This window comes from Bos mutus, chromosome 6, assembly GCF_027580195.1.
Source record: "Bos mutus isolate GX-2022 chromosome 6, NWIPB_WYAK_1.1, whole genome shotgun sequence".
Classification (NCBI taxonomy): Eukaryota; Metazoa; Chordata; class Mammalia; order Artiodactyla; family Bovidae; genus Bos; species Bos mutus.
This window is the reverse complement of record NC_091622.1, coordinates 87,915,756-87,928,623: the sequence shown is the minus strand read 5'-3', so window position 1 is coordinate 87,928,623 and position 12,868 is coordinate 87,915,756. Positions and strand designations below refer to the sequence as shown.

General features: G+C 33.8%; 1 protein-coding gene across 6 annotated transcripts in view; it reads left to right on the top strand.

Annotated features, from left to right (window-relative positions):
* The window catches only part of ANKRD17 (ankyrin repeat domain 17), a 167,502-nt gene that overhangs the window by 101,399 nt on the left and 53,235 nt on the right, over positions 1–12,868 (top strand). For 3 of the 6 annotated variants that reach the window (XM_070372503.1, XM_070372505.1, XM_070372506.1), the window contains 2 exons: positions 216–968; positions 5,353–5,501. In XM_070372503.1, the coding sequence (XP_070228604.1) occupies positions 216–968; positions 5,353–5,501 (902 nt within the window). The remainder of the gene's footprint in view (positions 1–215; positions 969–5,352; positions 5,502–12,868) is intronic. The other 3 variants (XM_070372504.1, XM_070372508.1, XM_070372507.1) reach the window with 3 other exon arrangements.

The window sequence follows — 12,868 nt, the reverse complement described above, 5'->3', positions numbered from 1 at the left end:
ATTGATTTCCCAAAGATTATTCTATGCACATAAAATACATACATTTTATATTTATGATGAAGAAGGTGGATTTGTTTTTAACTCCTTAATGCATTTTCACCTTCTGTGGATATAATAACTTGGTGCATAACTGTTGGCACTAAACCTCCCAACAGTAACTCTGTAATGAGGATGCCATTCATGTGCACTTCTGAGGGGGTTTCTTTTTCACACAGCTGCTTCTAAACAAAAGTCCAGCAGCCATTTGCCAGCAAACAGCCAGGATGTACAGGGTTACATCACCAATCAGTCTCCAGAGAGCATTGTAGAAGAGGCTCAGGGAAAGTTAACAGAACTGGAACAGAGGATAAAAGAAGCCATAGAAAAGAATGCACAGCTGCAGTCGTTGGAACTGGCTCATGCTGACCAACTTACCAAGGAGAAGATCGAGGAGCTGAACAAAACAAGGGAGGAACAAATCCAGAAGAAACAAAAGATTTTGGAGGAACTACAGAAAGTAGAACGAGAGTTACAACTGAAAACTCAGCAGCAGCTAAAAAAGCAGTATCTAGAGGTTAAAGCTCAAAGAATTCAACTTCAGCAGCAGCAGCAACAGTCTTGCCAACATCTGGGACTGCTGACTCCGGTTGGGGTTGGAGAACAGCTTTCTGAGGGAGACTATGCACGGTTACAGCAAGTGGATCCCGTTTTGCTTAAAGATGAACCCCAGCAAACTGCTGCTCAGATGGGTTTTGCACCAATCCAGCCTCTGGCCATGCCTCAAGCTTTGCCTCTGGCGGCAGGTCCCTTGCCTCCAGGGTCCATCGCAAATCTTACAGAACTGCAAGGAGTGATAGTTGGACAGCCAGTACTGGGCCAAGCACAGTTGGCAGGGCTGGGGCAAGGAATTCTGACAGAAACACAACAAGGGTTAATGGTAGCCAGCCCTGCTCAGACCCTCAATGACACGCTGGATGACATCATGGCAGGTGGGTTTATATTGTTACGAGCAGGTATCAAATATGATTTGCTTAAGGCGAGTAAGAGTGTGCCAGAATTTTTTGCCGTTACCCAACTTAAGAACTATTTCTGGACTCTTGACCCATGTATATCTTTAGAAATATTATTTCAATCTCAGAAGTTCTCAGATGGATACAGGTCAAATTAAAAATTAGTTCATTCAGTGCAAGTGACTGAAACTTTCTGGCTTAGGTGGGTAGGCTGGGAATCTAAGTTTTTTGGTAGTCGGGTTGATGTTTAATTTTTTGTTTGTTTGTTTCTTGTTTTTTCTAAGTTAAGAATACTGATAGAATTTTGGCTTTTTTGCTTCTGTATTCACACCAGGGGAAGTTGATAGAAGTTGAACTGCAAAACTAGTAGGATACATCAGAAATCTTATTTGTGAACAGAAATACTTTATATCCTGATGGATCAGACTTCAAATCTGATGAATATTTTTTAAAAAATGTAAATACTTTTACAACACTAAAAAAGTACCACCAAATAAGATTTGATTATATAGTATGTCAGTGATTTATCCTTTATGAATGTTAATGTGTAGTTTCTTTCTAATTGTAATTGTATTATGGAAAGGAGTAGTCCCCTGACAGTATCATAAATGATATATCTTTAACTGGGTAACCAGAGAATTTTTTAAACATTTTAATTAGTCTCATTGGCAAAAAAAAATATTTTAGGAAGTTGTTTCAGTGGTTCTAGTTCTATTTACTTACTGAATATTTTTCGTGAGTATTATAACAAACTAGTAGAATGAGATTTCACAGGGTTATGAACCGTAAGAATACTATACTGAAAAGGACATTTTTTTCCATTAAAAAAAAAAAAACGAACCAGAAAAGGAAGGAACAGGGGAAAACAAAGGGATTAAATAGGTGAATTTTGATAATTTTTATCTGCTCTCTTCTCCCTTTTTAATTCTTTGGTTTATATTTAAAGGATGCTTGAAGTTTTGAAACTATGTTTACATAGCATTATATATGATAGATTATATATAGTTTAACTTTTAATTTTTTAAAAGAATAAGAGAAAACTAAATTGTATAGTGTTGAGATATTTAGTTGGGCCTCCTGGCTATTCAGTGGTAAAGAATCCACCTGCAGTGTAGGAGATGTGGGTTCCATCCCTGGGTAGGGAAGATCCCCTGGAGGAGGGCATGGCAACCACTCCAGTGTTCTTGCCTGGAGAATCCCATGGACAGAGCCTGGTGGGCTACAGCCTGTAGGATCTTAAAGAGTTGGATATGACTGATGTGAAGAGCAGGTATATATGAGATATTTAGTAGGTAACATTAAGAAACTAAGAAACCAACTAATGAGACAGATTTTGTACTTAGAAATTAAAATCGAAAGTTTCCTAGTTCTCTTCTAGTATCACCTCAACAGTAATATGTGGAATGAAAATTTCTGATCTTAGAGGGTCCAGTAACTACATCAGAAAAAAATGCTGTTAATCATTAGTAAGAACAATAAAGATTCTTGTGTTAAGAAGTATAAATTTTTTATAGATTTGAAAATTACTACCAATCTCCATTAGCTATTTATAATAATTGGGAATGTAATTTTAAAAACAGTAGATATATTATGAAAGTTGAAGCATACATTATTAGCTCCAAATCCCAAATTTGATATTTCTTTCATGACCATTCATTTAGATCGTAATGGTATTCTTTCTATTATGTAAATTGAACTACCAAAGAATGTATAGAATTGAGTTACTCATTCAGTTAAGTGAAGAATTGACATTGCATACCAATGAATATTTTTAAAATTTTGATATGCTATCAGAATTTACTTGATGTTCTTGGGCATAGTTATCAATAATGATTTGCCAATTGTATGATTTTTATGCCAGTCAGAATCATTGGAGGCTTGTAAAGTAGTTTTTCTGTGATTTGTTTACCAAACAAAATAATTAAATTCTCCCTGTGTTACAGTATCTTCATATACAATTTTTTTAAAGTAAAAAACTTTTCAGGAAATATGACAAATACTTGTCATATTATAAAAATACTTTGCTTGTTTATTCTCATTTATATGGGGAGAGGAGAGATGGCCAGAATAAACAGAATTAAAAACCACCAGCTACCTCCCTGCAACCCATCCCTGCATCATGCATGTACACATGCATAAACATACACATATACACTCACTTCCACAGCATTTCTTTAAACTTTTCTGTGGTAGTACTTGTTATTTCAGTTAACTAATAACCATTTCCATTTCTTTGGATTTTTAAATATCTTACAACTTCATTAGGCTTAGTCTTGTCTTTCTTTTTTCCTTAAACATAATCTCTGTCCTTTATTCATTAGTCCCAGTTTATTAGATGCTCTTATAAGGTTCAGTCGCTTTTTCTCTAGCACTTGGCTGGCCAAGATCTTCTATCTTCCCTGGTTTCTATACTAGCCAAAGCAAGATCAGTTCCTTGTTTAACCAGTCTTAACACCTTGCTTTGCTGTGCTCTCAAGATCTCCTCTTTCCTTACCTGTTGTTAAAACCTCTGAACTCTTAACACCAAGGAAGTTCCACATGTAAAGATCTGGTCTGTACCATAGTTCCTTCAGGTACCTACATATTTACAATTATTAATTTTAATTGTAGAGAATGGATGAGTGACAGGCAGTTATTTAGTTTTAGTAAAACAATTTCATAGGTACCTGAAAGGAAGCGATATGAGGAAATTGATTTTTCCTATTTCCTTGACCAAAAATAAGAAAACCAATTTAATATGTTCTTTAGAAGAACTTACTCTAATGGAAATATAAATTATAATTTAGCCATTTAATGGTAAAGTAGACTTTTTTGTTGTTTAGTATCATGAAGTAAAAATCAATTTTTTGGACAGACTGATGTTCATTCTGTTTAAGCTAATTTTGTGTTTAGGTTAGCATTTTTATTTGTGAATATCTAATCAAAGGAGAATATGGAATCTATTTTAAGAGCCATAGATTTTATATGGTTTTGAAATTTTTATCTAAAATGTGTGAATTGTCTTGATCTTTTTCTTAACATACAAAACTACCAGCATGGAGTAACAATATCAAGGCCATTAGGTGATTAATAAAATAGTACGTACCCTTTTCTATTGATCTGGATCCCTAAGGATTTGAAGAGTGTGTTTTGTTTGTTTTGTTTCCTCCTTTGTTTTTGTTTTGGCTTTTAAGTGGACTTAAAAATGTATAATTATAGAATGTGTGTTGCTATAATGTATAGTGTATGTTTGTGCCTGAACTGAGGATTTCATGTAAAATAGATTTTTTTAATTGACAATCATGTTTATAATTGTTATAATAAGGTCAATTTCAGTTTTGTTCTTGGTAGTATCATAAATAACCTCTTGCTGGTTTCAGATCCAGTTGTGAATCATGATTATTTTCTGTCTGATGTAGTTGATAACTACGTTGGTAACTTACATCCATACTACTGTTGATCATTCAAGATTAGCATTTTCAATAAGGGGGGAAAGGATTGATATTCACATGTCAACTCCAAAAGTCAGTTGATGAGGGAGTAAAGTACCCTCAACTGCTACCACCTTGAAATTCTCCCAGCTCAAGTACTGACCTAATTAGCCCCTTCTTAATTTGCTTATTTTGGTGAAAATAATATCATGGCAAAATTACACTTATAAGAACTAACAATAATCTACATTTGAAGGATGGTTGCGTGCATGCATTTATTTCTACCCTAATCTTTAATTTCATCCTTCTAAGTCCAGTGTGATTGCTTGATTGATTGGGCATTGTACCTCCTTCAGAATAATTTCTGTACATGAGAAACTGTTTCTGTGTGAGGATCAAATTTATATATATATACATACTGTCATACTGAGGGCCACCCCCTGTCTATAGCTAATAAATGAATAGGAAGTATTTTAAATAGTCCATAGTGAATATCCCCAGTGATATTACTTTCATTAGTTCTAGACTGTGAGGTGTGAAATTGGCAGGTAAAAGTCATATTTTCTCCTTCTGAACTTGACTATTTTAACTTTTATTCCTTTTCTGATTAAGAAGACATATGGATAACCGTTTGCATGTATTACTTTTAATTCATAAAAATATTTTTGTTTTCAGGGTTATTTTGAACTAAAATTTTATGATTACATACCATAAGAGGGGAATTTGTTTTCCACATGGATTATTGTTTAGCAAATGGGTTACTTTCAATATATATTTAAATTTTGCTCTATGTCCAATGTCAGAAATAACCAGGAAAATGAGTTATTAGTGCTCTGGCAGTCTCTCTGTAGATATTTTGTTTTTAAATATCTTTAACTATTTTCTAATAATTATTTCTTGCTGTTACCTAACAGTGTTTCATCCTTATTAAGTGCAGTTATTTTGTCCAACAGCAGTCAGTGGAAGAGCATCTGCAATGTCAAACACTCCTACCCACAGTATCGCTGCTTCCATTTCCCAACCTCAGACTCCAACTCCAAGCCCTATCATCTCTCCTTCAGCCATGCTTCCTATCTACCCTGCCATTGACATTGACGCGCAGGTAAGTCCACACTCAGGAGTGACAGCTCTAACTGCATTATATCATTGTGAAACTTTCATCAGTGATTTAAATCATCCTAGACTGCTTTTGCTTTGTCTCTGGGCAAAGACTTGAGCCACAAATGTAAATTACAAAATCCACATTTAAAGCAATAAAATTCCAAGCACAGATTATTACTGATAATTACTGTGAATATTTGGTTTCCACAGTCATCAAGTAATCTTTTTTTCTTAAACTTTAGAACAGGATGTCAAGAGACAAAACTTAAGATTTGTGTATTTTATCTAAACTTTAATTAGAAGCTGTATTTTAAAATTCATACTGGATTCCATCTAATATCATATATATACTCAGTTGCATTTATATTGTCTTTGAAAATTCTGATCTTACTGACAGAAGTATGTAATAAGTCTGTGTGTCTGTATATAACACCTGTTAAGTTCTTTAAAAAAAAAAAAGTTATTTTAAAACATTCACTTACCATGAAACCTCAGAGCAAAGTGAGGTTGGGAAGAAAGGATAGCTTGTATTTCTTCCTGAAGTAATGCCAAGAGGCCTAGCTTACAAGACTGCTGAAGGAGGTAAGGGTATGTGGCTTTCTTTAGGACTGAGAAATGTTTGCAGTTTATTTAGTTTTGTGTTTTGATTAATACCTGATAGAGAGACTAGTATGAGAGTGGTGGTGTACATTATAAAACTTGTTTTATAAATGATCAGTTCTTTATAATTATCAGTTTTAGGGAAGGAGACAGGGAGAGAGAAAGTGTGTGTGTGTAACATTGCACCATTAAGGGGCTGTACTATTAAGCTATTGAAAATAAAGCCTCCTTTTCATTAAAATGTTTCTTGGTAATACTGTGGAAAAGGAATTTAATTTGTTCTTACTTGCTTTTCTTATTATAAGAGCTAACTTTGTTTTGTTTTGAGCACTTAAAATTGTCAGGGGCTATTTTTAAGAAATAACCTTATTTAATCTTCAGACTACGCATATGAGTAGCTACTCCTAAAACCCCATTTTCCAGATGAAAAAATCAAGGCTAAAAGAGACATTAAGAATTGGGCTTACAATCACTTCATTTAACTAAGAAGTGGTGGGGCTGGTAGTCAAACTTAGGTTTGTTTAACTTCAAAGGTACTCTTCCAGATACCATACTATAAGCCTCATTTTTCATTAAAAAAAGAAAGACATTGATTTGATGAACCACAGTGGTTTACATTTCTTAAGGATTGTATTATAGAATTGGATTGAACTTTTTATTGAATTTGCATTATTTTCTCCAATCCGTTTTGCTCTGAATCTATTAATGTTTTAACCAGAAGTATTTTTTCTAGTTTTTATGGGATCAAAAATTGGTCCATAAGTAAAAATGAAACTTCACCAAAATATAAAAGGATTTCTTTTTTAATGCTTTAAAATAAAACAGCCCCAGAAAAGGTTCCATTAAGTATGATCATGAATTTATTGAATTTGAGATTATTACAATGAAATATCTAACTTTACCACTTAGCCAGCATAAATTAATTTCTAAGAAGCTGCATAAAAATACTTTTAAAATATTAAAATTTAAAATACAATATACATTTTAAATGTAGTACACATTTTTATTAAAAAAAATTTGACTATGGCTCCTTAAAAATCTGCTTCTTTACATGAGGTTTTTCAGATGGGTTAGGCTAATTTGAGTCACAATACTTTTCTTGAAGTTTACCATAATTGAATAGTTAGGAAGAAATTTCTTGCATTACATGTTTTAGAATACATAGTACAGAATTAATATTCAGAAATAATTGCTTACCACTTTTTCTTTAACTTTCAGTGTTGCTTTTTTAAATTTACTAGTTTTTATGATACCAAGAAGTTACTTAAAGTGGTATATATAAGATTCTTTGGTGCTTAATCCATCTGAAGTTTTTATTAGATTCTCAAATACAAATGCCATGAGATTTTACATAATGCATATTTTGATTTATATGTGACAGTACTGTGCTATTATAGACAGGTGATATGATGAAAAAGTTAGTACCAAGATTCTTCTATTATGAAAGATTAAAAGTTCTCTAATTGAATCCTTCATGTGTTTATTTAACAAAACTTAAACTTTTTGTTCTTAACACTTTACAGATACTTACTTCTTTTTCTTTAACTTAATCTTTATAACAGTACCATGAAGTAGGTACTGTTACTATTCCCATTTTATAGGTGAGGAGAGAGGTCTTACCTAAAAGCCAATTTTTAGTGCAGCCAGCTTTCAAATGACTGAACACTTTGGGTCTAGAATCTAAAAAATGAATCTGGCTAGATAACAAGATGTCATGTGTGTTTAATCTTTGCATTGTTTTAGCATATTTCCTAGATGTACCACATATTTATCACAAATTTTAAGGAAGAACAGAAGTTTAATTTTTAATGCTTCAGTACGTCTCGTTTTGGGGCTTCCCTGATGGCTCAGACATTAAAGATTCTGCCTGCAATGTAGGAAACCTGGGTTCCATCCATGGGTCAGGAAGATGCCCTGGAGAAAGGAATCGCAGCCCACTCCAGTATTCTTGCCTGGAGAATTCCATGGACAGAGGAGCCTGTCACAAAGAGTTGTACATGACTGAGTGACTAACACACACACACACACAAACACACACCTCCTTTCGAAATGCTAATGATTCTTGGAAAATGGTTGTTTAGTTGATCATTATAGTTGGGAACTAATATTTGATTTCATTTATTCATTTATTTATTTTGTTATGCTTGGTCTTCATTGCTGTACTCAGTCTTTCTCTAGTTGGAGTGATTGGGGACTACTCTTCCTTGCAGTGTGTGGGCTTCTCATTGTGGTAGCTTCGCTTGTTGCAGAGCATTTTCTATAGGCACACAGGCTTAGTTGTTCCGCTTAATTTCTGACCCTTAAAGAGTGCTAAAGATAACAAGTTTGCATTTTTTATAAGAGTCCTCAAATCTTATGTTCTATAACTAGAAATCACCCTTGGTATTGTTTGTATTGAATTGTTTGGATATTTTCCAGACTTTTAAGATTACTAATACCGCACGCTATGCTGGTACCAGAATTTATTTTAGCAAACATCAATAAATGATAGTTTGAAGTGATTATTTGGGACTGTTTTACTATATATTCTGATAACATAGCTCTGCTCTCTATTTTTATTTTGCTTAAGTGATATAATAAAACTTATACCTGGATACTCTAGATATAGAAACATGTAGATAGGAATCATGTAGAGATTTTTAAGAGCTATGGTTTTATATGAAACAGTAAATCTGGTTGTCAGAGTTGAATCCCTTGAATTAATTAAATATTTTCTATATATTATTGTATTAAATTTTAATTAACTGTGTTGCCACTGCTGCTAAGTCGCTTCAGTTGTGTCCGACTCTGTGTTGCCCCATAGACAGCAGCCCACCAGGTTCCCCCATCCTGGGATTCTCCAGGCAAGAACACTGGAGTGGGTTGCCATTTCCTTCTCCAAGGCATGAAAGTGAAAAGTGAAAGTGAAGTCGCTCAGTCGTGTCCGACCCTCAGCGACCCCATGGACTGCAGCCCACCAGGCTCCTCCGTCCATGGGATTTTCCAGACAAGAGTAATGGAGTGGGGTGCCATTGTCTTCTCCTTAATTAACTCTGCTGCTGCTGCTGCTAAGTCACTTCAGTCGTGTCCGACTCTGTGCGACCCCATAGACGGCAGCCCATCAGGCTCCCCTGTCCCTGGGATTCTCCAGGCAAGAACACTGAAGTGGGTTGCCATTTCCCTCTCCAGTGCATGAAAGTGAAAAGTGAAAGTGAAGTCGCTTAGTCATGTAGGACTCTTAGCGACCCCATGGACTGCAGCCTACCAGGCTCCTCCGTCGCTAGACACTAAAAGTGAGAAAGAATTAGTTGTTCTGTTCATGAGTTCTAAAACCTGTGTTCTGGCATGAACTGAACTTGTGTTCCAGTTCTAAACTACTTGACACTTTTTTCCTCAAATTTCTAAAGGCTTTCCTTAAACTTGGAGTATCTTATTGCAGTACATCTCAAAAACAGAAAAAGTAAAAGCTTTCTAAGTAATTTTGATGACTTCTCTTCTGTTTTTAATAATTAGCATATATCTGTTATCTTTTAAAGAAGGTAAATACATATCAAGACTGAAATTGTAAAACTATGTTTTACCTTTAGTGGTATAAATATCATTTGGTACTTCTCTCTTTTTCCTGTCTTTGCAACTTGGAAAATAGTTTCATCATGATTTAATGAAATAAATTAAGGAGACCAGAATAAAATGAATTGATAGTAATATGTAATACTCTGCCATTAAAGCATTCTATCTTAAAATGCACCTATTTTCTACTTGTTTATATGAAATGTTTTAAGTGGGTTGTTACTATCTTACTGATTTGTCTCATTTATTGAATGCCCTAAAGTGCTATCCTTTTTGATCTTATATATGACCCCTGATATGGTTAGAGAATGAGATGTTTGGGATTGTGGAGGTCTACGAGTGTTCGTCTCTTTAAATTCTAACAGTTTTCAAAGTACTTTAATAAATTTCTTTTTTTATAGTTCAGATATATTTTTTCAATTATATTCCAACTCATTAAAAGTTGCCTTTTCCTTTAATATTGCATTTGTCTTATGATTCTTCCTTGGTTTTTTTTTCCTCTTATAAAATTGAGTAATCATTCCTGGTAACTTATAAACCTGAATCATGATAACAACATAGTATGATACAGAATGGTATATTTCATGATATTGTGAGCTAAATGAAAATTTTCTTTAGAATATAAACCTGGAAAGCTCTTAACAAAGCTCTTTTTTCCAGATTTCTCTCAATATATGACCAAGAATGTGACTTAATAACCAGTATAATGTAAATTCAGTGTTACTTTACCTTCTAGAAAATCATCATCTGTGTTTCATTTCCTAGATTAAAAATATTCAAAAGCGCTTTTTTAAAAAATATATATATCTTGTCAGTAGTTAATTTTAACCCAAATTCCTACTTTAGTTAAATTGTTTCTTGATGTATTGCAAATCAGGATATTTCTTACTGTTTTGGGAATGCATAGGTATGTATTTGAGAGGGTGAAAGTTTCATTTCAGGACCTTTAAGTTTGTTCTTTATTGTTCTAATAGGTTGTTGTAAAGTATTAGCTGCTTTAATTTCCCCTTAATGCAGAAATACAGTGAAGTGACCTACTTTTAAGTTCCCCAAGGAATTTGACTAACCAACCACCCTCCTCAACTTTAAATATTTTTTCCTCCAACTCTTAAATTATTCACATTTCTCTCTTAGTTTGAACCTAAATTTCCTTTGTACAGTACCTGTAAACTTCTAGTAAGCAGAGACTCTTTTACCTTTGTCAGCCCTGGAGTTCCTTACAGAGTACTTTGACTAAAAGATGCTTAATAAATGTCAACTGAATTGATATTTTATAATGTGGAAAAAAACCCAATTTTACTGATTCTCTAAAATTTTTCATGCTTACTTTTTCGAAACTTTGTCTCTTCATTCTCTGTTAAGAGTGACACCGGTTTCCTAAATTACTCTTTAACCCTCAGAAAACTTTTAGAAAACTTAATAAACTTGGTAAAGTTGACTCTTCGTCATAAAGATGGCTCTTCTACTGATAGTCTGTACACTAACATAGAGAGTGCATAATACAGTTAGACTTAATATTACGCTTCCCTCAGTTGGCTGTGCCTTAGGGCTGCGCTGTGATGTTATAGGGTAAGCAGCATTTTGTTACCCAAGATCCTCTTGGTTTTCTTACACCAATCTTTATCACTCATTAGCATGTGTGACCATTAGGTTATTTCTCTGACATTTGTCTCCATTTCTCTAAAGTCAGACACAATAATTCCTTCCTTATAGACCTGAAATGAAGATCAAATACTATAACACAATCAGAGCTGTCACTCATTTAAGTATTCATGTCCTCCATTGTTGTAGTTGGTGCATCTCTCCCTTGGGGCCAGTCTATCCCTGATCTCTGCAGTCAGTAGCTCTGCTCTCTGCAGCCTTTTCTGCAGAGCAGCTTTTGCAGTCACCCTCTTCATCCCTGACTAGTAGGCTTTTTCTTATTTCTTGATTCTATTTTTTCCTTCTGTGTCTTGTTACTCAGTTTTTTATAATGGAGCTTGGTTTTTAGAGTTACTGAACTTGTGGGAGATTATGCCTGTCCTTTTTGCATTTATTATATGACATAATATATATATATCATATATGTAGTCTTATTTTAATTAGCGATAGTCTTTGATTCTATTACCCTTATAGCTACTGTCATTTGTTCAACTTAATTCTCATCTGTTGTTTCCTAGGCAATACATCACTAAGGTAGAGAATGCAAGCATAAATAAGACATATTCATTACCTTCCAGGAAAAGATAGTCCCATGAGGGTGATAGATACATAATTGTACATTTTCTGGTAGCCACATTTTAAAAAAGCAAAAAGAAATAGGAATTAATTATAAGGCTATATTTCACATAATATATCCATAATATTATTTAAACATACAATCAATACTAAAAAGTTATTGAGGTATTTTACATTTTTACTTCATACTAAAGTCTTTAAAATTTAGTGTGCATGTTATACTTACAGGTTAGAATGGTCAAATCATAAGTCATAAACTTTCCTGACTTTAGCACCAAAAGCCTCTCATCCCAGAAACCGCCTCCATACTGGGCAAATCCAGATGGCTTGCCACTCTATTTCTAAATATATATCTCAATATAACTTCATTGGAAATACTTGATTTGCATTTAGATTTGATTAAATGACTGAAAAAGTAGGTATCATTATTTAATTTCCCCCAGACATACAGAAAAGGTTTCTAATAACCGAATTATCAGTTTTTAAGTTAAAATTACATAAAATTTAGAATTCAGTTCCTCAGTCACTGTAGCCATATTTCAAATACTAATAGCCACATATGGCTAGTAGTTAACTTTTTTGTATAGCACCGGCTTAGAGTAATAAAAACGTGAGGACTTAATTCACTAAATAAGTATTTAAACCATGATAGAGTATGACCACTGGTAAATCCAGTGTTTGTCCCTATCCATTGGTAGAAGTCAGAAGTAAACTATATATTAACAGTGTCATCATGTCTTAATTTATAGGTCTTTGTGTTTCAAAGTACTCTGTATCTTATGTATATTTTTTGTTCCTTTGACTTTTTATGGGCTTTGTTCCTTGAATCCAGTTACTTGAAAATAGTGTTTTCATTTCAAGACTTGTTTTTCAGCTTTCTTAGTTGAGTCCACAGTAGCTAATTTGGCCCAATAGCTGAGGATTCTTCTCAATATTCTGTGTGTTTTGAGGGCCTTTCTGCTCTGCTGTGGGAATCAAACCATTCCCAGTCCTGTTTAACCT